This window comes from Hyla sarda, chromosome 4, assembly GCF_029499605.1.
Source record: "Hyla sarda isolate aHylSar1 chromosome 4, aHylSar1.hap1, whole genome shotgun sequence".
In the NCBI taxonomy this organism is placed as follows: Eukaryota; Metazoa; Chordata; class Amphibia; order Anura; family Hylidae; genus Hyla; species Hyla sarda.
The window spans coordinates 235943765-235970327 of NC_079192.1; the positions used below are offsets into that span (position 1 = coordinate 235943765).

The 26563-nt window shown below is 42.6% G+C and overlaps 1 protein-coding gene and 1 long non-coding RNA gene across 3 annotated transcripts in view; one reads left to right on the forward strand and one right to left on the reverse strand.

Annotated features, from left to right (window-relative positions):
- GRM8 (glutamate metabotropic receptor 8) overlaps positions 1 to 26563 on the forward strand; it is a 1218499-nt gene that overhangs the window by 714406 nt on the left and 477530 nt on the right. For both annotated transcript variants that reach the window (XM_056573767.1, XM_056573766.1), the window contains exons 4-6: positions 1662 to 1797; positions 2300 to 2454; positions 12396 to 12533. In XM_056573767.1, the coding sequence (XP_056429742.1) occupies positions 1662 to 1797; positions 2300 to 2454; positions 12396 to 12533 (429 nt within the window). The remainder of the gene's footprint in view (positions 1 to 1661; positions 1798 to 2299; positions 2455 to 12395; positions 12534 to 26563) is intronic.
- Positions 1 to 26563, reverse strand: part of LOC130369059 (uncharacterized) — a 38283-nt gene that overhangs the window by 6305 nt on the left and 5415 nt on the right. Inside the window, exon 2 of the long non-coding RNA XR_008892654.1 lies at positions 5159 to 5286. This is a non-coding gene — a long non-coding RNA (uncharacterized LOC130369059). The remainder of the gene's footprint in view (positions 1 to 5158; positions 5287 to 26563) is intronic.

Sequence of the window (26563 nt, forward strand, 5' to 3'; positions counted from 1 at the left end):
AACCACAGTCCCAGAATTTGTTTTCAGAGTCCAGGAGTGGTATTCTTTACACTGAATCATGGCATATTGTTATTCCTGTGTCTACTGGAGGTTTTTCTTGGGGATTCAGCTTATTCCTGTTTTGTTTCTGAAGTATGTTCAGACTCATCCATTTTCATGTCTGGTGTTTTGAACTTTATATGTTGATTAGTTCTTTATTCAGATCTTTGGAGTTCTGTTCATGACCAGTTATCTATAGTGTCCTCTGTTCACGACCGCCAATCTACAGTGTCCTCTGTTCACGACCTCTGAGTCCTCTGTTTATGTCTGCTGATATAGTGTCCTCTGTACTAACTCTTTGATCTGTGCCCTCTGAACTTTTATACTATGGAGTTCTATGTTCCTGTTATGTTTCTGGTTTGTGACAAACTATTTATTAGAATGTGTTTTTATTAGGCTCCTGCACTTTAGTTCAGGGTCAGTTTAGGGCTCACTCTCCCTGTCCCCTGGTCGGTCCCTGACAGTATATTAACTAGTGTTGAGCGCGAATATTCAAAATGCTAATTTTTACAGCAAATATCGGCACTTCAAGATTGTGCGAATATTTAGAATATAGTAATATATATTCGTAATGCGGAATATTCATTTTTTTTGCAAATATGCAAATATTCGTGAATATGCAAATATTCATGAATATGCAACTTCGTGAATATCGGCACTTCCAGTAAGAGGGAACTGATCCCTCCCTTCTTTTATGTGAAAGATATAATTGCACATGCGCACTATGCCAATTTTATTACGAATTTTCACATGGAAAATGCGATTTTCGTGAATATAGGATGAATATTCGTCCAATATTTGCGAAATATCATGAAATCGAATATGGCCCCTGCCGCTGATCACTAATATTAACAGGAGTGGGATAATTCCAAGATAGTTCTAGGCTTGGGCTCCAAAGTGATCACACCGCTCTTACAGTATTTGATAATTAAATATTTGATAATCATATATTCTATTTTATGTTGCCTTTATGCATCATTTAGGTTTATATAAATATACCACTGTATAATGTATACTGTATGTGCAGTCATGAAGCTTTAATCTCTATAGTCTCAAGATGTGTATCTGGGTCCTCCAGGTATCATGTGTAAAAACTGTATTCAGTAACCTGGACATGTCATCCAGCCTCTGCCACATCTATTTATAAGACTTTCATCCACTTACATGAAAGAGCGACCTGCATACAATATTGTAATGTCAATGTTTCTCTTGTAAAGATGATATTTGGAGAATAATTGCACCAAGTGCTGCTGCCTGAGTCCATTTCCTTACAAAATAACCCTGTCGACTCATTATAACAACCACTTGTAATTGTGCACTTTAAAAATCCCATATTGTTAAGTGCCTATGAAATACAAGCACAGCTGTATCTTAAAAAGTACTAAATGCATTCATCCTCTTAGTTCCTGTATAATAAGCCAAACCCCACAGATAAAACATTTTAGAAAATTGTGTCTTGAAGTGTTATAAACTATTAGCGGTGATATGTACACATGTGGAGGTAATTGATGTGGATTTATGCAAAATCTGTTTATATAAACCAAATGGAGTTTACAAGAAGCGTTCATCAGTAATCCTGAAAGTGTGGGTTTACTGAGATGAAGTGTATTATGTCTTTCCAGGTGGTGTTTGCATTGCCCAATCTCTGAAAATCCCCCGAGAACCCAAACCAGGAGAATATGATAAAATCATTAAGCGCCTACTGGAAACCCCTCATGCTCGGGCAATAATCATTTTTGCAAATGAAGATGACATAAGGTGATGGTTTCCTCCTATTGTTTGTGGCATGTTTGATCTTTTCCAGTGGCAGGAGAATTGCACAAACCTATTTCTTTCTTATCAGTTTTACATTAACTTGTCAAGGATACCCTTGTGAGACTGGAGGTGTAGCAAATTTCAATTGCATTTAGACAAATGCTATTCAGCTGCTCCTATGAGACAGTCTCGCTGTCTCTCTGTAACTGTGTAGTATCCTGTGGATTAAGACATAAGATTGAATGAGATAAATGGAATGAGAATGATAGACAATGTATGGTACATTAGGGTTAGACAAAAACAAATTAAAATGAACTGCAGACTCGGAGAGGTGCTATCACTTTTCCCTATTTTGTGTCTGAAGTTACAGTCGAGTTGACAGAATGATTGACTAATTGTTTCCTCTCTGGATGTTTAGTGAATCTGGTTAATGTGTCTTGACTGAACTCAACGGACATTTCTTTCTTACTTTCTTTTATTTCCTTCTATTCCTTTTTGTCTGCAGACGAATCCTTGAAGCGGCTAAAAGAAACAATCAAACGAGACATTTTCTTTGGATTGGTTCAGATAGTTGGGGCTCGAAAATTGCTCCGGTTTACCAACAGGAGGAAATAGCTGAAGGAGCAGTTACAATTCTACCAAAGAGAGCCTCGATAGATGGTAATATTTACCTTTTCTAATAAATATAACAGCACAATAGCAATCAACATGACACTTACTATAAAGTGTCACTATAATTTATTGGCTCTATCAGCCATTTCATACTAAAATCTATTTGGAACTTCAGCACAACAATTTTTTTTTTTTTTTTTTATCAGTTTTCCACTTTTTCACCCTTAACTGCTTTCTGGAAATCTCTACAATGTGAATTTCAATGTTCTGTTTTGAGCCTTATTCTGGTCAGTATCTCCATCAATATTTTTATCAAAGCCAGGAGTGGTTTCAAAACATAGAACATTTTCCATTGTAGTTTATGCCTATATTCTTTCCACTTTTTTGGTAAAAATCCTGATCAAGAAAAATACTTACCAACATGAGACCAAAATACTGTGTGTGTGCACATCCTGGCATTCATGTGCGTGTATGTTACTTTGACCCATAACATCTACCTAATCAATGCTGGAGACACCCCTTCATAGCAATGTCATCGTTTAGCAGGAAATTAAAGGGGTATTCTGGCTTTAGACATTTAATCCCCTATCCAAAGGATAGGGGATAAGATGTCTGATCGAGGGGGGGGGGGGGGGGGGTGCCACTGAGACCCCCTGTGATCTCCCTGCAGCACCCGGTATTATGTGTAGAGCCACATCTCCAGGCTCGGAAACCGGAAGTTTTCGTGACTAGAGACGTGACGTAACGCCACACCCCCCCTCGCGATGTCACATCATGCCCCTCCCTTCATGTCTATGGGAGGGGGTATAACGGCCATTACGGCCCCACCCATAGACATGAATGGAGGTGGCGTGACGTCAAGAGGGGGGCGTGCGTTATGTCACGTCTCCAGTCCCAGCGGCGGGCCCCCCACGATCAGACATCTTATCCCCTGTCCTTTGGATAGGGGATAAAATGTTTAAAGCCAGAATACCCCTTGAATCCCTGCTACATTGTAAAAACTGCTCAGGAATAGTTTGAGGAACATGTCAAAAAGATTAAAAGGGTTGTTCAGTAAAAAGTAACTTATCCCCTATGCACAGAATATAGGAAATCTGTCTGACCGCTGGGACACCCTTCAATCTAATGCGCGTGCCCCAACTCTATGAGTAGCGTGTTCTGGGGACAGTGCAAGCTCCATTCATTCTCTATGGAGGCACCAAAGAGATCCAAGTGCTACAGATGGACCACCCACAATCAGACACTATTCTGTGGATAGGGGATGTTACTTTTTACTGCAAAACCCCATTAGACTTTTTGACATGCTCCTTAAGTGTTGACTTCTAAAACCCCACATTGCAATCTGTGGGATGTGCTGGAAATACAAGCCTGGTCCATGGAAGGCCCAAATAACACTTAGAAACACTTAGAAAGTGTTTCTGTTATTTTACTTTACTTTTTACATAAGTTTTGATTAGTCAGGGTCTTTGAGTTTAGACACCCGCAATCACTAGAACAAACCAGAAAAAGCACTTGGCCGAGGGCCTCTCTCGTTAGCTCACTTTCCCTGTCTCACTTTAGGAGACTGGTTCCATAGACTTACAATATCCACCCTTTGAAGCAAAATGGAGAGAAAAGTGCTTAGCTGTTATCAGTTTATCATAGAACACCTCAAGAGACCCTATGGTGTTTTCACCCCTTAACAACATTGGACATAAATGTAAGTCCTGATTAGTGTTGAGCAGCATAGGCCATATTCGAATTCGCGAATATTGTCGAATATATGGACGAATATTCGTCATATATTCGCAAATATTTGCATATTCGTAATATCCTCGTTTTATTTTCGCATGCGCAAAAAAAAACGCGTATGCGAACATTAAAAAAAATGACATAAACGAAAAATCGCATATGCGAAAATTTGCATATGCTGATTTTCGCATATGCGAAAATTCGCACACCGGTTTCACACAGTATTAGTGCCTTCTTTACACCACACAAGCTGGAAGGAGAGAGGGAGGATCACTGTGATGTGTACTGTGGAAAAAATAAAAATAAAAAAAAACAATATTCGTAATTACGAATATATAGTTCTATATTTGCGAATATTCACAACACTAGTCCTGATATCCTGGTATGTAACCCACTAGGATGTACATTTATATCCTGTCAATGAAGCGAGAACAGGAGCTGTGCTCACTTCATGCACTACGAGTATTGTCTACTATCTGCAGTCAGGGAATTGCCGGTTATGGCCAACATCAATGAGATTGCAGGGCTTCAAGATAGCGGTTTGAGCTCCACTAACATGCTCCACAGCTGGCTGTGGTGATCTTTTTTTTAAAAAGTAGTCAAAAGTTTTTAAAAATATAAATAAACCCCTCCCCCAATAAAAATGTAATTACATTTTAATTTTATTTGTAAAATAGGAAAAGAAAAGTAATTTTAAGAATAATTAAATTTTTTTAAGAAGAAGTACAAACAAACATGTAAATCTTGTCCATAAAGGGGTACTCCACTGGAATTTTTTTTTTTAAATCAACTGATGACAGAAAGTTAAACAGAATTGTAAATTATAATGTAGGCAAGGAGTGAACCGGCACTGCACTTCTTCTGGCAACAATGTATAATGATGTAAGTCCCGGTGCAACCATAAATTGTGGATGTGCTAACCCTTTGTTGATGATTGGGGGTGCTAGTGTAGCAAAAGACAGTATATGCCGGAATTCAAATAATCACAACTGAAGGAAGCGAAGAAGAACGCTGCACTCACCCCACCTGTTGCCGGAAGAAGCGTCAGTTGATGACGCAAAACTAGTCTTCCAGTGGTACGCCCCCTGCACTGAGAGCGGCGTCTCTCACTCCCTGCTCGTGGACTTTCTCAAACCGTGTCTTGATGTTCTGAAATAAAGAAAAAGTTGAATTATTTTCCAGTGGGTGAGTGCAGCGTTCTTCTTCACTTCCTTCAGTTGTGATTATTAGAATTGTAAATTACTTCTATTAAAAAATCTTAATCCTTCTAGTACTTATAAGCTTCTGTGTGCGCCATGGGAAGTTCTTTTCTTTTTGAATTTCCTTTCTGTCTGCTTACACCTCCATTTTAGGAACTGTCCAGAGTAGGAGCAAATCCCCATAGCAAACCTCTCTCTCTTAATCCTTTCAGTATTTATCAGCTGCTGTATGCTCCACAGGAAGTTGTATTTTTTTTCTGGAGTTATTTTCTGTCTGGCCACAGTGCTCTCTGCTGACACCTCTGTCTGTTTCAGGAACTGTCCAGAGCAGGAGAGGTTCGCTATAGTGATTTGCTTGTACTCGGGACAGTTCCTGGCATGGACAGAGGTGTCATCAGAGAGCACTGTGGTCAGACAGAAAATAAATTAAAAAAGAAAAGAACTTCCTGTGGAGCATACAGCAGCTGATAAGTACTGGAAGGATTGAAATTTTTAAATATAAGTAATTTACAAATCTGTTTAAATTTCTGGCACCAGTTGATTTGAAGGAAATTGATTTGAAAGCCAAATCAATTGGGCTGTTTAAGGGGTTGAAGTTTTTTGTGGTATAATGGGGATTTACAAAGTAATAGGCTGGATGTTTTAATATTATGAGTGATCACACTGATACAGATAGAAAAAGCCTTCTCTATTGACCTAGACCAGGGGTGTCAAACTCAAATTCATCGGGGGCCGCATCAGCAGTTTGGTCACCCTCAAAGGGCCGGTTGCATCTGTAGGACCCCTCCCTCCCCACATATCGTATATGCCGGCGTATAAGACGACTGGGTGTATAAGACGACCCCCAACTTTTATAGTTAAAATGTAGTGTTTGGGATATACTCGCCATATAAGACAACCCCTCTTACCGCAATGTACAGTACCTTGCAGTTCCCCCCACATTAGGTAGGCAGCATGTTCCCCCACATTAGTAGGCAGCATGTTCCCCCACATTAGGTTGGCAGTATAGTTCCCCCCACATTAGGTACGCAGCATGTTCCCCCACATTAGTTGGCAGCATGTTCCCCCACATTAGGTTGGCAGTATAGTTCCCCCACATTAGGTTGGCAGTATAGTTCCCCCCACATTAGGTTGGCAGTATAGTTCCCCCCACATTAGGTTGGCAGTATAGTTCCCCCCCACATTAGGTTGGCAGTATAGTTCCCCCCACATTAGGTTGGCAGTATAGTACCCCCCACATTAGGTAGGCAGTATAGTTCCCCCCACATTAGGTAGGCAGCATGTTCCCCCACATTAGTAGACAGCATGTTCCCCCACATTAGGTTGGCAGTATAGTTCCCCCCACATTAGGTAGGCAGTATAGTTCCCCCCATTAGGTAGGCAGTGTAGTTCCCCCCACATTAGGTAGGCAGCATATTCCCCCACATTAGTTGGCAGCATGCTCCCCCACATTAGGTTGGCAGTATAGTTCCCCCCACATTAGGTAGGCAGCATGTTCCCCCACATTAGTTGGCAGCATGTTCCCCCACATTAGTTGGCAGTATAGTTCCCCCCACATTAGGTTGGCAGTATAGTTCCCCCCCACATTAGGTAGGCAGCATATTCCCCCACATTAGTTGGCAGAATGTTCCCCCACATTAGGTTGGCAGTATAGTTCCCCCCACATTAGGTAGGCAGCATGTTCCCCCACATTAGGTTGGCAGTATAGTTCCCCCCACATTAGGTAGGCAGTATAGTCCCCCCCCACATTAGGTAGGCAGTGTAGTTCCCCCCACATTAGGTAGGCAGCATGTTCCCCCACATTAGTTGGCAGCATGTTCCCCCACATTAGGTTGGCAGTATAGTTCCCCTCACATTAGGTAGGCAGCATGCTACCCCACATCAGTTGCCAGCATGTTCCCCCACATTAGTTGGCAGTATATTTCACCCCACATTAGGTTGGCAGCACCCCCCCTGCCTCCCCACAGACATACAGCCTCCAGCCATATACAGTGTATGGCTGGAGGCTGTATGTCTGTGTGCTGCCCCCACTGTGATCCGGTCACCGCTCCTCCAGGGCCAGGGTCACATCTACTGCTATGGCCTATGGACCATAGCAGTAGGTGCCAGGACCGGTCGAGCGGTGACCGGAACGCCGAAGAAGATAATGTGCTGCTGGTCACTTACCAGGGCCAGAACGCCGAAGAAGATAACACGCTGCCGGTCACTTACCAGGACCTGTGCGCGTCCTCCTGTTCCTCCCGCATCTCTAGGGTTGTACGCACGGTACGTCACTGACGTACAACCATTGAGGTGGAGGACCAGGAGGACCGAAGGAGGATCACCGCGCATGCCCTGAAAGGCGGCTTTCTTTAAAAAAAAAAAAAACGAGATTAAAGGTGAAGGCTGGCAGCCGAATTTGGCCTGCGGGCCGGGTGTTTGACACCCCTGACCAAGACCTTTAACTCCTTAAGAACCCGGTCAATTTTTATTTTTGCACTTTCGTTTCTTTTTCTCCTCCCCTTTTAAAAATCATAACGGTTTAAATTTTTCATCTACAGACCCAAATAAGGGATTATTTTTTTGTGTCACCAATTGAACTTTGTAATGACATCAATAATTTCATAACAAAATCTACAGTGAAACCAAAAAAATATATTTGTGGGGGGAAATTGAAAAAAAAAAAAAGCTTTTTCTACGGAGGCTTCCATTTCTGTGCAGTGCACTTTTCGGTTGACACCTTATCTTTATTCTATTGGTCCATGTGGTTACAAGGATATCCAATGTATATAGGTTTTATTTTATTTAACTACTTTAAAAAAACTATTACTATAACTATAACTTTTTTATTTTTCTGCATATAAGGCTATATGAGGGCTCTTTATTTGCACCATAATCTGTAGTTTTTATCTCTACCATTTTTCTTTTTATGGGACTTTTTGATCACTTTTTATTAATTTTGATGTTATATGAAGTGACCAAAAATGCACAATTTTGGACTTTGGTATTTTTTATGTATATGGCATCGACCGTGCAGTTTAACTAACCTTATATTTTAATAATTCAGACATTTACACACATGGCGGCATCACATATAATTATTTTTATTTTTGATTACATTATTTTTACATTAGTTTACATTATTTAAACTTTTATTAGGGAAGGGGTTAATTCACTGTTATTAACTCTTTTTATTTATTTTTTTACACTTTTAACTTTTTTTTTGTCCCCATGGGGAGCTATAACATGCAATCTTGCGATTGCACAAAATGTTTAATGCTGAGCCTTGGCTCAGCATTGATCAGTGTTATTGGTGCTCTGCTTCTCTAGCCTGCCATAGCTTGCTGGGGAAATCAGAGCACCGAATTGAAGGCAAGGAGGCAGGTGAGGGCTCTCCCGCCGTACACTCAGCTGATCTATACCCATGATTTTGCTACGGATGTCCCGATCAGCTTTGCTGAGCTAACCGACACAGTTAACCCCTGCATTATGACACCACAATCAACTTTGATCATGGTGTCTAAAGGGTTAATATTGGGCCGATCGGCGATGTCCGGCATTAACCCCTTAAGGACTCAGGGTTTTTCCGTTTTTGCACTTTCGTTTTTTCCTCCTTACCTTTTAAAAATCATAACCCTTTCAATTAAAATCATTGTGCAACAAAATCGAAAAAAAAACGCCATTTTGTAACTTTTGGGGGCTTCCGTTTCTACGCAGTGCATATTTCGGTAAAAATTATACCTTATCATTATTCTGTAGGTCCATATGGTTAAAATGATACCCTACTTATATAGGTTTGATTTTGTCGCACTTCTGGAAAAAATCATAACTACATGCAGGAAAATTTATACGTTTAAAAATGTCATCTTCTGACCCCTATAACTTTTTTATTTTTCCACGTATGGGGCGGTATGATGACTCATTTTTTGCGCCGTGATCTGACGTTTTTATCGGTATGATTTTTGTTTTGATCGGACTTTTTGATCACTTTTTATTCATTTTTTAATGTTGTAAAAAGTTACCAAAATACGCTTTTTTGGACTTTGGAATTTTTTTGCGCGTACGCCATTGACCGTACGGCTTAATTAATGATAATATTTTTATAGTACGGACATTTACGCACGCGGCGATGCCACATATGTTTATTTATTTATTATTTTACACTGTTTTATTTTTTTTATGGGAAAAGGGGGGTGATTCAAACTTTTATTAGGGAAGGGGTTAAATGACCTTTATTAACACTTTATTTTTACTTTTTTTTTGCAGTGTTATAGGTCCCATAGGGACCTATAACACTGCACACACTGATCTCTCATCCTGATCACAGGCGTGTATTAGCACGCCTGTGATCAGCATTATCGGCGCTTGACTGCTCCTGCCTGGATCTCAGGCACGGAGCAGTCATTCGTCGATCGGACACCGAGGAGGCAGGTAAGAGCCCTCCCGGTGTCCGATCAGCTGTTCGGGACGCCGCGATTTCACCGCGGCGGTCCCGAACAGCCCGACTGAGTAGCCGGGATACTTTCAGTTTCACTTTAGAAGCGGCGGTCAGCTTTGACCGCCGCTTCTAAAGGGTTAATACCGCACAACGCCGCGATCGGCGATGTGTGGTATTAGCCGCGGGTCCCGGCCGTTGATTAGCGCCGGGATCGACGCGATATGATGCGGGATCGCGGCGCGATCCCGCTTCATATCGCGGGAGCCGGCGCAGGATGTAAATATACGTCCTGCGTCGTTAAGGGGTTAACAGAGGGTCCTTGCTGCTGATAGCAACCAGGACATACAGGTACACACTTGGTCCTTAAGTACCAGGACGCAAGGGCATACCTGTACGGTGTCCATTTTAGGACATTTTCAGACATCAGCCGTAACTCCCACGTCAGGCGAAACCCCGTCCCGCCTCTTTTCTCACACCAATCTCCATTAGTCGTCAGCCACAACTCCCTCCTCCCTCATCCAAAATTCCCTCAGACGATTCTCCCTCAGACCTCAGAAGAAACTTCCTCCCATATAGCAGAGCCGAAACTGTGCAAATGCACAACATGTGCTACAGAGCCTGTATAGCAGAGCCAACACTGAACAGCATGTATAGCTGAGCATGTATAGCGGAGCTGACACTGTACAGCATGTACTAAAAAGCTCTGCTATATGGGGTCTGTGCAGTGTTGGCTCTGCTATACAGGCTCTGTAGTACATGTTCTGCAGCGCTTTGCTATACGGGTTGTGCAATACAAGTTATTCAGTGTCAGCTCTACTATACGGGTTGTGCTGTACACGTTATTCAGTGTCGGCTCTGTTATACGGGTTCTGCTATACATGCTATTCAGTGTTGGCTTTGCTATACAGACTCTGTAGAACATGTAGTGTCTGTAGTACATGTGCAGTTTCACAGTTTCTACTCTGCTATACATGCTGTGCAGTGTCTGCTTTGCTATACGGCAGGAAGTTTTGTCTGAGGTCTGAGGGAGAATCATCTGAGGTATGAGGGAGTTTTGGAGAAGGGAGTATAGGCTCAGGTAGGATGGAGATTGGTAAGAGGAAGGAGGCGGCACAGTGTTTTGCCTGACTGGGGATTGAGTGGCGACTGATAACTGACGGAGATTGTTGTGAGGGAGGAGGCGGGACAGTGTTTCCCTTGACGGGGGACAGAGTTGTGGCTGATGACTGACGATGTCCTAAAATGGACACTGTATACCTGTATGCCCTTCATCCTTAAGGGGTTAAAAGTCATAGGAAAAGCACTACATTCTGTTGATAAAAGGTTATAGTTTTTTTTTTTTGTGGGATTGGTAAATTATGTATAGTTGATAAACCAAGCAGTTATTTTCATATTTGTTTAAAAACTGGTTGACCATACTATGAGTTATCTGGTATGATAATAGTTACTTTACATAATTCATATTAAAAGCTATAAAAAGAATAGTCACAAGCGCTGGATGTGGATGTGTATTAAGGGGCCCAATCTACTGCTTCACTAATGTACGTTTCCCTGTAAATACGTACTACCCAAATGATTGACTCAAAATACTAAAAATAGTGAGCGCTGAGTGGGGCTTAAGTGTGTAATGTTGGTAACCAATGGCAACCGTATTACTTTAGATCAGCGTATTTGTATGTGCTATGACGTGGATCTTCCTATGTGGATGATGACAAAAGCTCTATGCACAATAGATGGCTATAAGAGAATATATATATATATATATATATATATATATATATAGATATATATATATAGATATATAGATAAATAATGTGATAAATTGTTTAAAAACTAGATGTGACTACTAAAATATCTGATCTGTTCTACCTGATAGAAAGTCTGTGCAGAGGTAGAGTGCTATAGCACTGATGCATGCTGCTTCTAATATTGAATTGGGTGAGCCTACCGTTGGTGTGCTGGGCGGATTCTGCCTGGTAAAATGGAATATGTACAGACTGCACTGTCGACATTAGTACATAGATTGCAGTCAATACTCAGGCTCTCAGATATTAAATGTCTAATACAGGTTTACTCCAACTGCTAGACACATAGCTGTACCTGTATTTCCTCCGCTATAAGTTCTGTTGTCGTCCGTGGCACATATTCTATTCCTCCAATGTAATGCGGTCTCTGATGTTTCTCCGGGTTATTTTTATCCTCGGTGCAAGATAGGCAGTGGGAGAACGCCCTGGCCCGCGGCATCTGAACCAAACTGTATCCAACTACAAGTCGCTCGGTGATGCTGGCAGTGAGTATTGACATCACTACGGTGGCTCCCTGACTTTGTGGGACCAGGGAGCCACCATAGTGACGTCACTGCTCACCGCCAGCAACACCGAGCGGTTTGTAGTTTGGATGATGTTTGGTTGTGATGCCGCGGGCCAGGGCATTCTCCCACTGCCTTTCTTGCACCGAGGATAAACATACACCCGGAGAAACATCAGAGATCACATTGCATTGGAGGAATAGAATATGTGCCGTGAACGTCCACAGAACTTATAGCGGAGGAAACATATGGTAGAGCAGATGGCATTGTTTTGAGTAGGACACTTTTATTGGTAATTATGAGTATTAATGATTATTTTTGTTTTATGAAATAGGATTTGATAGATATTTTAGAAGCCGGTCATTAGCCAATAACAGAAGAAATGTATGGTTTGCAGAGTTTTGGGAAGAGAACTTTAATTGCAAACTGGGATCACATGGCAAAAAGAACAGTCATTTAAAGAAATGTACAGGTAAGCACACTATTGATACTTAATAGAAATAATAGATACAGTATATGTGAATCTACAAGTCTCAGTGTTAGAGCACAACAATGAATGTTCTATTAGGAAGTGACAATGAGGACAATAAGTCAAATGTTTTTGTTCTTGTAAATTGCTGCATCCTAGTACATACAATATTATTTGTCATTTTAATTGCCTGAGTGTCTTTCTTCCTTTTGCAGACACCTTTTGTTACAAGATATTTGTCTACTTCATGTTGGGTCAATTTTATTGAGTTTTTTATGTGGATTTTTTACTAACCTATGGATTACTTCCAAGCCTTTGGGTATACAATACTAGTGAAGCTGTTGATCTATGCTGATTGATGACCATTCCATTCAAACACATCTAACAGATCCTGACATAAAATGGGTAGCTTAAGGATAAAGATTTTTTTTTGTTTAAATACTGAAATTGAACTACAAATTACCTTTCTCTGACTCCATGCATATAAATTGTATTCCAAAATGTTCTTCTTCACTTTTCGAGAGATCTTAACTTGAAAGGACAAGTAAATTCCAGCCAAATGAAATTTATGCTGTATTCTTTTCTCATATTATATTATCACATTACATTATTTCAGTAATACTAATGTCTAATTATCTTGCCCTTTTAGGAGTTATGGACATTTCATGATTTTAATCATTCTATATTGTTGTTGTCCAATTTTTTTTATTTTAAACAAGGCTTATTATCAGTAAGATCTCAAACATAAGTTGTGAATTATGCCTTAAAGGCACTCTCCGGCAGATTTTTATTTTTTTCCAATTTAAAGTTTATTGAAAACAAATTTCAATAATTGACACAATGTATCAACAATACAAAATAAGGCACTGTGTATAATAGGCAAAATCGACAAAAGTCGAAAAAATAAAACTTGCAGTAAACTAAAACAAAACGAACAGTGTAGGGGCTTGACGTCCCAGATGTGGATGGGGTCTCAAATGATTATGCGGTCGTACTTTCTCGGTTCTTGTCAGCATAAGAGGTCCCAGCCAGGACAAATCCCCGAAGGGGTAGGATAATAACCACATTCAGATAGGAAGAGTAGCCAGAGCTCCGTTAGTAGGTTGTCACACAAGGAGGTTTAGAAGGAGCTAAAAAAAAAAAAACACACACAGATAACTATACGTGAAACGGTTCAACAAGCCAGCAACAGGGCGTATGGAAAAAGAGATACAGAGAAGGAAGAGAGCAGAAAGAGAGAAGGAAAACAGAAGGTATAGAGGGAAAGGAGAAATGAGGAGATGTAGTAAAATAGGGTCACTGGGTTCTAGGGACTGTACCTGCAATCCTGATCCGCTCCGCATCCCCACGACTAGCAACCGGTTGTAGAAGTCAAGGCAGTACTAATTGAGGGCCCATAGCATGTGGGAGTCAGAGAAGGAGTAAGGAGTGGTGATCTACTGTATCCCTGGGGTGGCGCCCTAAAGTCTGGTGTGGATGTGTAGAGCCGTAAAGGTCGGGGAGATCAGAAAGGCCGATCCACAGGTGCCAAGTCGAGGCGAATCGTGTCATCTGGTGTTTAGTGTCAGCAGTCAGTTCCTCCATTCTATGGATGTGATAAATTTCCTGGAGCCAAGAGGAGATCGAGGGGGGAGGGGGGAGATTTCCACAACTGGGGATTACCGTTCTGGCAGCCATGAGGGGGAAGATGAGGAGGCGGGAGGATCCCCCAGGTATGGAGTGGGGTAGAATGGAGAGGAGGGCAATCTCTGGAATGAGAGGGAGGTGAATGGAGGTAATGTGATGGATGATATCCAACACATTCTTCCAGAAATCCTGTAGAATGGGGCAAGTGAATCAAATGTGTAACATAGTACCCCTAGAAGAGTGACAGCACCAGCAGGTGTCAGGGACTCCCGGGTAGAATGTTGCGAGCATGGCAGGGGTTCTGTACCATCTTGTTAGGATTTTATAATTAGTTTCCTGGAATTTGCAAGATATGGAAGAGACATGGCACGTGGATAGGGCTTTGCTCCAGTCCTGGTCCGAGATAACTCGACACAGATCTTTTTCCCATCCTGATTTAAAAGGGAGGGGGCGGTCAGAGACATTGGTAATGAGTAGGGCATATAGGGTGCTAACAATACGAGTCCCCTTAGTAGAGGTTGGACAGAGCCTTTCAAAGTGTGAAAGCGGGCCATGTAGTTGCAAGGAGACCACGTTGGTTTGATAGAAGTGTCGCAGTTGTGCGTATTGTAACATATGAGTAGCTGAGGGATTAGAGTCAGGGAGTAGGGTAGTGAGTGGTTTAACCCCTTAAGGATTGAGGGTGCTTCGGTTTTTGCACTTTCGTTTTTTCCACCTCACCTTTTAAAAATAATAACCCTTTAAATGTTGCACCTAAAAATTCATATGATGGCTTATTTTTTGCGCCATAAATTCTACTTTGCAGTGACATCATTCATTTCACCCAAAAATCTACAGCGAAACGGAAAAAAAATCATTGTGCGACGAAATTAAAGAAAAAACTTCATTGTGTAACTTTTGGGGGCTTCCGTTTCTAAGCAGTATATTTTTCAGTAAAAATGACACCTGATCTTTATTCTGTAGGTCCATACAATTAAAATTATACCCTACTTATATCGGTATGATTTTGTCGGACTTCTGGAAAAAATCATAACTACATGCACGGAAATTTATACGTTTCAAATTGTCATTTTCTGACCCCTATAACTTTTTATTTTTTTGTGTATGGGGCGGTATGAGGGCTCATTTTTTGCGCTGTGATCTGACTTTTTTAGCGGTACCATTTTTGTATTGATCAGACTTTTTGATTGCTTTTTATTCATTTTTTCATGATTTAAAAAGCAACCAAAAATACGTTACTTTGGACTTTTGAATATTTTTGCGCATACGCCATTGACCGTGCGGTTTAATTAATGATATATTTTTATAGTTCGGACATTTACGCACGCGGTGATACCACATATGTTTATATTTATTTTTATTTACATGGTGTTTTCTGGGAAAAGGGGGGGATTTGAACTTTTATTAAGGAAAGGGTTAAATCACATTTATTTGCTTTTCTTTTACACTTTTTTTTTTGCAGTGCTATAGCTCCCATAGGGGCCTATAGCATTGCACACACTGATCAGTGTTATCGGCGGTCGATTGCTCAAGCCTGCATCTAAGGCTTGGAGCAATCAATCGCCGAAGGGACACGCCGGCGGTAGGTAAGAAGACCTCCGCTCGTGTCCCAGCTGATCGGGACACCGCATTTTCAATGCGGTGGTCCCGATCAGCCCCACTGAGCAGCCGGGCAGCTTTCACTTTCGTTTTAGACTTTGAACGCCACGTCTAAAGGGTTAATAGCGTACACGGCACCGCGATCGCTGCCGCACGCTTTTAGCCCCGGGTCCCGGCTTCAGATACATGCCGGGACCGACCCGATATGATGTGGGGTTACCGCGTGACCCCGCGTTATATCGCGGGAGCCGGCCAAGGACGTAAACATACGTCCTTGGTGGTTAAGGGGTTAAGGGAGGACTGGGTCAGGAGATCATGAAAGGTAGTCCCCTCGCATCTCTGGAAAGATAAAAATATGGGACCAGAAAGCGAAGGAGGAAAAAGAGGGTTGCTAAAAAGCGGCATGAGGGGCCCTCCAGGGGGGAAGAAGGGCAAATGGGAGGGATATGATTTGCGTACTCGGTGTATTGAATACAGCACTGGAGGGAGCAACGAGGAGGGAGTGAGAGGAGGAGCAGTACGGGGGCGCCACAGAAACGCTTTCAAATCACAGCCAATCGCAGCGCCCTCTATGGATACCCATTGTTTAGGAGTTCCACGTTGACAACAATCCAGTACTCTAGACAATACCGATGCAAGGTAATAGGAGAGGAAGTCTGGGAGGGCCAGTCCGCCCTCACGCTTTCTTCTAATAAGTACATGTCTGGCGAGTCTAGAATGTTTCTTGGCCCAGATAAAGACAAACTGGAGCAAAATGAGTCTCCTTAGAAATGCACGTGGCAGGTGTAGAGGGATGCATGCAAAGAGATAGAGGAGGCGGGGGAGGACATTCATTTTAAAGATGTTAACTCTGCCCAGCCAGGAAAAATCTTTTCGCTCCCATCTGGCCAAATCCTGTTTTAGAGAATGTAAGAGAGGCAGGAAATTGAGGGTGAATGAATCAGTTAGGTTAGCTGGTACTTGGATGCCTAAGTATATGAGAGAGGAGGTTTGCCACTTGAAGGGTTAGGAAGAGCGGAGATGAGTGACTGTCTGGAGAGAGAGGGTCACATTGAGTGCTTCACATTTTGATGTGTTTAATTTATACTTGCTGTGGAGGGAAAAGAGGTGAATTGTGGATAAGAGGGATGGGAAACAAGGGGGGAGGAAAGGTATAACAGCAGGTCATCGGCGAATGCCGAGCAAGCATTTGTAGTGGCTAGTCCCCGCAGTAATGCCCCTTATGTCCGGATGTTGTCATGTGGCAATTAAGAGATGCTCCATGCAGAGGACAAACAGAAGTGGGGACAGGGGACAACCCTGGCGGGTGCCATTACAAATGTCAGAGGGTCGGGACAAGCTACCATTGATTCTAATTTGTGCCTGTGGACAGGAGTAGAGGGCCATAATACGGGATAGCATCCCTCCCCCATCCCAAGATTTTTTTTAAATCAACTGGTGCCAGAAAGTTAAACAGATTTCTAAATTACTTCTATAAAAAAAATCTTTACCCTTCCAGTATTTTTAGCAGCTGTTTGCTACAGAGGAAAATCTAAACTTTTTGAATTTATTTTCTGTCTTGTCCCCAGTGCTTAACTGTTTCACTTTCTGGCACCAGTTTATTTAAAAAAAAAAAAAAAAAAAAGTTTCCACCGGAGTACCCCTTTAAGACTAAACCAAGTCCCTCCAGTTTTCCCAATGATGACCCTGTTCTGGTCCCACTGCGCTGCAGATTGTCTAGATTCATCACACTGAACTTTGTGTGTGGAGGGGAAGTCACTTTCTGTATGTAATTCTGTGAGACCCTCAATGTGGTTGTCATCAGGGAAACAGAATAGGGGCAGCAAGGTGGCTGTTTAGCTTCACCCTATTAACCCCTTCCCGCAGAATGTCATATATAAACGCCGGGTTGTGCAGTGCGTTCGCGCATCCCGGCGTTTATAAATGACATTCAGTTAACCCGGCGATGCGCAGCATCGCACGGGTTAACTGGCAGAAGTCCCGCTGTTTCCAGCAGGGGACAACTTCTGCTTCACCCCCAGGACATCCATCCATCCTGGTCAGCGATCACTGTGATTGGTCCAATCACAGTGATCTGGGGTGAAAGTTCAGATCCCCCGCACTGCCCGCCCCTGGAAGTCGGGCAGAACGGGGGACGATGGCTGCAGGGGCTCGCGGGGACCTGCGGCACACGGGGGGAACACGTGGGGACCGGCGGACTTACCTGGAGCAGCGGCGGGACCGAGGAGCAGCGGCAGGACCGGCCACGTGGACGAGCAGCGACGGGACCGGCAGGTAAGTAGGTAGTCCTCAGAGGCAGCAGTGAAGATCTTCTAGGAGTCTGAAAACTACAACTCCCAGCATGCCTAGACAGCCTTTGGCTATCTGGGTATGCTGGGAGTTGTAGTTTTGCAACATCTGGAGGGCCCCAGTTTGGAGACCATTGTATAATGGTCTCCAATCTGTGCTCTTCCAGCTGTTGCAAAACTACAACTCCCAGCATGCACTGACTGTCCAGGCATGCTGGGAGTTTTAGTTCAGCAACATCTGGCCCTTCAGATGTTGCCGAACTACAACTCCCAGCATGCCCTTCAGCTGTCTGGGCATGCTGGGAGTTGTAGTTTTGCAACAACTGGAGACACACCGGTTGGGAAACATTGTTTCTAACTCAGTGTTTCCTAACCTGTGTGCCTCCAGCTGTTGCAAAACTATAACTCCCAGCATGCACTAACAGACCATGCATGCTGGGAGTTGTAGTTTTGCAACATCTGGAGGGCCCCAGTTTGGAGACCATTGTATAATGGTCTCCAATCTGTGCTCTTCCAGCTGTTGCAAAACTACAACTCCCAGTATGCACTGACTGTCCAGGCATGCTGGGAGTTTTAGTTCAGCAACATCTGGCCCTTCAGATGTTGCCGAACTACAACTCCCAGCATGCCCCTCAGCTGTCTGGGCATGCTGGGAGTTGTAGTTTTGCAACAACTGGAGACACACTGGTTGGGAAACATTGTCTGTTTCTAACTCAGTGTTTCCTAACCTGTGTGCCTCCAGCTGTTGCAAAACTATGACTCCCAGCATGCACTAACAGACCATGCATGCTGGGAGTTGTGGTTTTGCAACAGCTGGTGCAACCCCCCCCCCCCCCCCCCCCCGCCACCCCCGTGAATGTACAGGGTACATTCACATGGGCGAGGCTTTTACAGTGGGTTTCTCGCATCTTGAGATGCAGCAAATTTTGCGCTGGGAAACTCGCTGTAATCCCCCGCCCATGTGACTGTACCCTAAAAACACTACACTACACTAACACAAAATAAAATAAAAAGTTAAAAACACTACATATACACATACCCCTACACAGCCCCCCTCCCCCAATAAGAACGTCCGGTACACCACTGTTTCCAAAGCAGAGCCTCCAGCTGTTGAAAAACAACTCCCAGTATTGCCAGACAGCCGTTGACTGTCCACGCATGCTGGGAGTTTTGCAACAGCTGGAGGCACCCTGTTTGGGAATCACTGGCGTAGAATACCCCTATGTCCACCCCTATTCAAATCCCTAATTTAGGCCTCAAATGCACATGGCACTCTCACTTTGGAGCCCTGTCGTATTTCAGGGCAACAGTTTAGGGCCACATATGGGGTATCGCTGTACTCGGGAGAAATTGTGTTACAAGGTTTGGGGGGCTTTTTCTTCTTTAACCCTTCATGAAAAGGAAATGTTGGGGTCTACACCAGAATGTTAGTGTAAAATTTTTTTATTTTTTACACTAACATGCTGATGTTGCCCTATACTTTACATTTTCACAAGAGGTAAAAGGGAAAAAAGCCCCCCAAAATTTGTAACGCAATTTCTCCCGACTACAGAGATACCCCATATGTGAGCGCAAAGTGCTCTGGGGGCGCACAACAAGGCCCAGAAGGGAGAGTGCACCATGTACATTTGAGGTGATTTGCACAGGGGTGGCTGATTGTTACAGCAGTTTTGACAAACGCAAAAAAAACAAAACCCCACATGTGACCCCATTTCGGAAACGACACCCCTCACGGAATGTAATGAGGGGTGCAGTGAGAATTTACCCCCCACAGGTGTCTGACGGATCTTTGGAACAGTGGTCCGTGAAAATGAAAACTTGTACAGCCCACTGTTCCAAAGATCTGTCAGACACCAGTGGGGGGCAAATGCTCACTGTACCCCTTGTTACGTTCCTCAAGGGGTCTATTTTCCAAAATGGTATGCCATGTGGGTATTTTTTGCTGTCCTGGCACCATAGGGGCTTCCTAAATGCGACATGCTCCCCGAGCAAAATTTGCTCTCAAAAAGCCAAATATGACTCCTTCTCTTCTGAGCATTGTAGTTCGCCCATAGTGCACTTCAGGTCAACTTATGGGGTACCTCCATACTCAGAAGAGAAGGGGTTACAAATATTGGGGGGTATTTCCTGCTATTAACCCTTGGAAAAATGTGAAATTTGGGGGGAAACACACATTTTAGTGACAAAAATAATTTTTTTTTTACATATGCAAAAGTCGTGAAACACCTGTGGGGTATTAAGGCTCACTTTATTCCTTGTTATGTTCCTCAAGGGGTCTAGTTTCCAAAATGGTATGCCATGTGAGGGTTTTTTGCTGTTCTGGCACCATAGGGGCTTCCTAAATGCAACATGCCCCCCAAAAACCATTTCAGAAAAACGTACTCTCCAAAATCCCCTTATCGCTCTTTCCCTTCTGAGCCCTCTACTGCGCCCGCCGAACACTTTACATAGACATATGAGGTATGTGCTTACTCGAGAGAAATCAGGCTACAAATATAAGTATACATTTTCTCCTTTTACCCCTTGTAAAAATTCAAAAATTGGGTCTACAAGAACATGCGAGTGTAAAAAATGAAGATTGTGAATTTTCTCCTTCACTTTGCTTCTATTCCTGTGAAACACCTAAAGGGTTAAAATGATGACTGAATGTCATTTTGAATACTTTGGGGGGGTGCAGTTTTTATAATGGGGTCTTTTGTGGGGTATTTCTAATAAGAAGACCCTTCAAATCCACTTCAAACCTGAACTGGTCCCTGAAAAATAGTGAGTTTGAAAATTTTGTGAAAAATTGGAAAATTGCTGCTGAACTTTGAAGCCCTCTGGTGTCTTCCAAAAGTAAAAACTCGTCACTTTTATGATGCAAACATAAAGTAGACATATTGTATATGTGAATAAAAAATTTTTTTATTTGTAATATCCATTTTCCTTACAAGCAGAGAGCTTCAAAGTTAGAAAAATGCAAAATTTTCAAATTTTTCATCAAATTTTAGGATTTTTCACAAGGAAAGGATGCAAGTTACCACAAAAATTTACCACCATGTTAAAGTAGAATATGTCACGAAAAAACAATCTCGGAATCAGAATGATAACTAAAAGCATTCCAGAGTTATTAATGTTTAAAGTGACAGTGGTCAGATGTGCAAAAAACGCTCTGGTCCTTAAGGCCAAAATGGGCTTGGTCCTGAAGGGGTTAATGACCCTTTGTAAATATAAAATTGTCACCAGAGTGTTTTAAGAAACAGGCTGGAGAGACAACTTAATGTCAACACCTAGACTTATTATATCAAGGTTTTTTTTTTATTTTTTTTTTATTAATTGTTTAAATTAGACTTACATTCTTCTCTCTAAATCCTCCAAAATGGGGAACCTAGCAAATAAAACAACCTAACATTTCCAAGATGCCTGATCGCGGAGGTCCCGCCGCTGGGGACCCCAGTGATCTTCACGCCCCCTCCATAGGCTTGCATTGAGCATGATGCCACGCGGGGGCGGAGCCATGACACCACTATACTCCGTCCCAGTGATCGCCAGTAATCAGACCTGGAGCGAGCACGCTCCTGGGGCTGATTCTAACGGGGTGCGGCGTGTAAGTTCACAGGGGTCCCCAGCGGCGGGACCCCCGCAATCAGGCATCTTATTCCCTATCCTTTGGATAGGGGATAAGATGTCTTAGCGCCTGAGTACCCCTTAAGGACCAGAGTGTTTTTTGCACATCTGACCGCTGTCACTTTAAGTATTAATAACTCTGGGATGCTTTTACTTTTCATTCTGATTCTGATAAAGTTTTTTTGTGATATATTCTACTTTATGTTAGTGGTAAATTTTCGTCCATACTTGCATCATTTCTTGGTGAAAAATTCCAAATTTGATGAAAAAATGTAAAATTTAGCATTTTTCTAACTTTGAAGCCATCTGCTTGTAAGGGAAATAAACATTCCAAATAAATTATATATTGATTCCCATATACAATATGTCTACTTTATGTTTTCATCATAAAGTTAACATGTTTTTACTTTTGGAAGACATCAGAGGCTTCAAGATTCAGCAGCAATTTTCACATTTTTCACAAGTGGATTTGAAGGGCCTTCATATTAGAAATACCCCATAAATGACCCCATTATAAAATACACCCCTCAAAGTATTCAAAATGACATTCAGAAAGTTTGTTAACCCTTTAGGTGTTTCACAGAAATAGCAGCAAAGTGAAGGAGAAAATAAAAAATCTTCATTTTTTACACTCGCATGTTCTTGTAGATCCAGTTTTTTCTAAATTTTTACAACGGGTAATAGGAGAAAAAGCCCCCCAAAATGTGTAACTCAATTTCTCTGGAGTAAAGAAATACTTCATATGTGTATGTCAAGTGTTCGGCGGGCACAGTAGAGGGCTCAGAAGGAAAGGAGCGATAATGGGATTTTGGAGAGTGAATTTTGCTGAAATAGTTTTTGGGGGCATGTCGCATTCAGGAAGCCCCTATTGTGACTAGCAAAAAAAATGGACCGTAACAAGGGGTCCAATGAGCCTCAACACCCCACAAGTGTTTGACGACTTTTCGTTAAAGTCGGATGTGTTAATGAGGAAAAAATAATTTTTAATAAAATTTTTACAAGAGGCAATAGGAGAAAATGCCCCCAAAATTTGTAACCCCATTTCTTCTTAGTATGGAAATACCCCATGTGTAGACGTCAAGTGCTCTGCTGGCGCACTACAATGCTTAGAAGAGATTGAGAATTTGGAGAGAGAATTTGTTTGGAATGGATGTCGGGAGCCATGTGCGTTTACAAAGCCCCCGTGGTGTCTGAACAGTGGACCGCCTCCACATGTGACCCATTTTGGAAACTAAACCCCTTACAGAATTTAATAAGGGGTGCAGTGAGCATTTACACCCCACAGGCGTTTGACAGTTCTTTGGAACAGTAGGCTGTCCAAATGAAAAAAAAAAAAAATTTCATTTTCACGGACCAATGTTCCAAAAATCTGTCAGACACTTGTGGGGCGTAAATGCTCACTGCACCCCTTATTACATTACGTGAGGGGTGTAGTTTCCAAAATGGGGTCAGATGTGGGGGGGGGGGGCTCAGTTGTTCTGGCACTATGGGGGCTTTGTAAACACACGTGGCCTTCAATTCAGGACAAATTTTCTCTCCAAAAGCCCAATGGCACTTCTTCTCTTCTGAGCATTGTAGTTCACCCTCAGAACACTTTACACCCACATATGGGGTATGTTCTTACTCAGAAGAAATGGGGTTACAAGTTTTGGGGGGCTTTTATCCTATTTTCCCTTGTGAAAATGAAAAAAAATAGGATAACACCAGCATTTTAACGAAAATTCTTCAAACACCTGTGGGGTGTTAAAGCTCACTATACCCCTTGTTATGTTCCGTGAGGGGTTTAGTTTCCAAAATGGGGTCACACGTGGGTATTTATTTTTTTGCGTTTATGTCAGAACCGTTGTAAAATCAGCCACCCCCGTTACACATCACCAATTTAGGCCTCAAATGTACATAGTGTGCTCTCACTCCTGATCCTTGTTGTGCGCTCGCAGAGCATTTTATGCCCACATATGGGGTATTTCCGTACTCAGGAGAAATTGTGTTACAAATTTTGGGGGTCTTTTTTTCCTTTTACCTCTTGTGAAAATAAAAAGTATGGGGCAACACCAGCATGTTAGTGTAATTTTTTTTTATATACTAACAGGCTGATGTAGACCTACAACTTTTCCTTTTCATACAGGGTAAAAGGAGAAAAAGCCCCCAAAAATTTGTAGTGCAATTGCTCCCGAGTACGGAAATACCCCATATGTGGCCCTAAACTGTTTCCTTGAAATATGACAGGGGAAGTGGGTGGGAAGAATGGGGGAACCGAACTTTAACCCCCCCGCCCCCGATCTGCTATTGGTCGATTCTGAACGATTAATAGCAGGGATAGGAGGGGTGGAACCTTACTCCTATCCCTTCAGGGGGATTGTGGGTGTCTTGGACCACCCTGATCCCCCTTATTTTCTGGGTCACCCCTTGGTCCTTAAGTACCAGGAAGTCAGCGTACCCATACACCCGTGGTCCTTAAGGGGTTAAACCCTTGGGGGACAGAAATTTGTTAAAAAACTAGAAAACTTTTAAATAATGACTTAATCTCATTTTTTTATTGTCTGTATTTTTAAACGTCTCTGCAGTAATTTTCAATGTTATATTGGTTCTTTTTGGATAGTGTCAGACTTTGTCACTTCATTTCACAGTCAAGAAGCAAGGAGCAACTAGGTGATTAGTAGAGTAGAGATGAGGGAATTTTTGAAAAATTCAGTTTGGCAGATTTGAAGAATTTAAAAAAAAAAATCGGTCCGAATTTATTCACGGCGAAACACTATTAAAAATGTCTATTTCTGGCCTACAGAGAGCCTCAATAGGGTTGTAGAAGACTTTGCCTTGCTGTAACACGCATAGGGTGTGTGCTGGGTTAGTGAAATAACACTGTTATTTAGTATAACATGCAGATTACTACATCACTATTAGAATCACTGTCGCAGAGCGGCACAATGACAGAGCCTGAAGGTGACCATATGGTGTCAAAATTGAAGAGAATAAAGATAATTTTATGTAATTTTTATTTAATTACATTTTAATTTATTAAATTTTTTTGAGTACTTATTCTGTTGAGCATCGAGATGGCGGTCCCCTGCCAGGCGAGATACCACCTGTTCCAGCACCCACCTCTCAACACCCCCCTAACTGTGAAAGTGCAAATGCTTCATTTAATCAGTTATGGTTCATTGTTATCGCTCTATCAATTTTTTGAAATTTAAATTTAAATTTAAGATTTAATAATAAAATGTGTGGTTACAAAAGACCAAATCCAACAAGGAGTAACATGTCATATGGCGGCACAATGACAGAGCCTACAGGTCGCAGCAGCATGAGGAGACCATAACCTGGCAGAACGACACTGCCTTGAATTGGTGGCAGCAAGAGAAGACCATATTGTGGCTGAATGACACAGCCTGGAGTTGGCAGCAGCATGAGGAGACCATAGGGCCTCACAATCCCTAAGATAAAAAGATGAATTTTCAATTTTAATTTGAAGTTTTATGGTAGCTAGTGCTACCTTAACATTTTTTAAGTAATGTACAAGCAGCATGCGGTGACCATGTAGTGGCTGAATGACACAGCCTGGAGTTTGTTGTCATTACTGCACAGAATTCACAGTTAGATCCACTTAAGGGAAAAACTAAAAAGTACCAGGAAGTACAATAGTTCACAGAGGGGTACACACTTTAAAATATAACTTTTAATCAGACACGTCTAAAACCAATCATTAGCACAGGCCCCACAACAAAAGCCAGTAGTTTGAGTTGACACCAGATCTAAAGTGTATAGACCACACTAGATGGAGGTGTGTCTATATAGGGGATAGTGAGGAGAGCAGTGGTGCACAGAGTGCATAAATCACCCTAAAATACCCTATCGGGGAGATGTAGTGTAGACTACCCCTGCTCCCACAGGGACTGTCGGGGCACTCGCCCTAAAAAGAGTGACCCCTGCCCCGATATATCCCTTGGACTGCGCCCTATAAATCCCTGGCAATATAAACCATGCCCTTGCTCTGGTATACCCATTACTGCACAGAGCAGACTCGCTCAGGGCGTAATGACGGGCAATACAGGGGCCGGAGCATCGTTACATCACAGCTCCACCCCCTCGTGATGTAACGGCCCACCCCATCAATACAAGTCTATGGGGGGGCGCGTGGTGGCGCCCCCTCCGATAGACTTGTATTGAGGGGACGGGCCGTTACTTCACGAGGGGGCAGAGCCGTGATGTAACGATGCTCCGGCCCCTGTATCGCTGGTCATTACGCACGGAGCGAGTCTGCTCTGTGCAGTAATGATAGCGGGGTGCCGCAGCGGAGATTCCGGGGGTCCCCAGCAGCAGGACCCTGGCGATCTGACATCTTATCCCCTATCCATAAGATGCCTATGGGCGGGGTACCCCTTTAAGACTTTAACAGAAAAAAAAATGATACACCACTTAGATGTATGCACAGGTTACACTTAATAGAGGACAATGTGCTTTTATTGCTCTGCTCACCCTAGCTGGCTGGCTACTATTAGCTTTTCTGTTGTTGTACACCCCAGTGCTGCAGCACACAGTCGCTGTGTACTACACCCAAAATTGTACTTTCTCTCTCAGTCTCTTTCCCTTTCCTATCAGTGTTTCTAGGCTGGATTTGGGCTTGAGGTGAATTGATGCTGTAAAAAAGCTTTTCTGTGCAACACACACTGCTGTCTGTCTCTGCAACAAAAGGCTGAAGTGACTGGCTGCAAGATGGCTGCCGATTATATAGGGCTGTGACATCACAGGGGTGGCTGGCTGCTGATAGGCTGCATGCTGCATGTGATTCAGGGTCATCCTGCTTATCCTTCCCAGGATTCCTTGCTCCATGTCCTCACATGTGGATCCGAATTCAGATTTGTTAGACTCATTTAGCTCATCTCTAAATATTTGATTCCAATTTATGCATATTTTGGT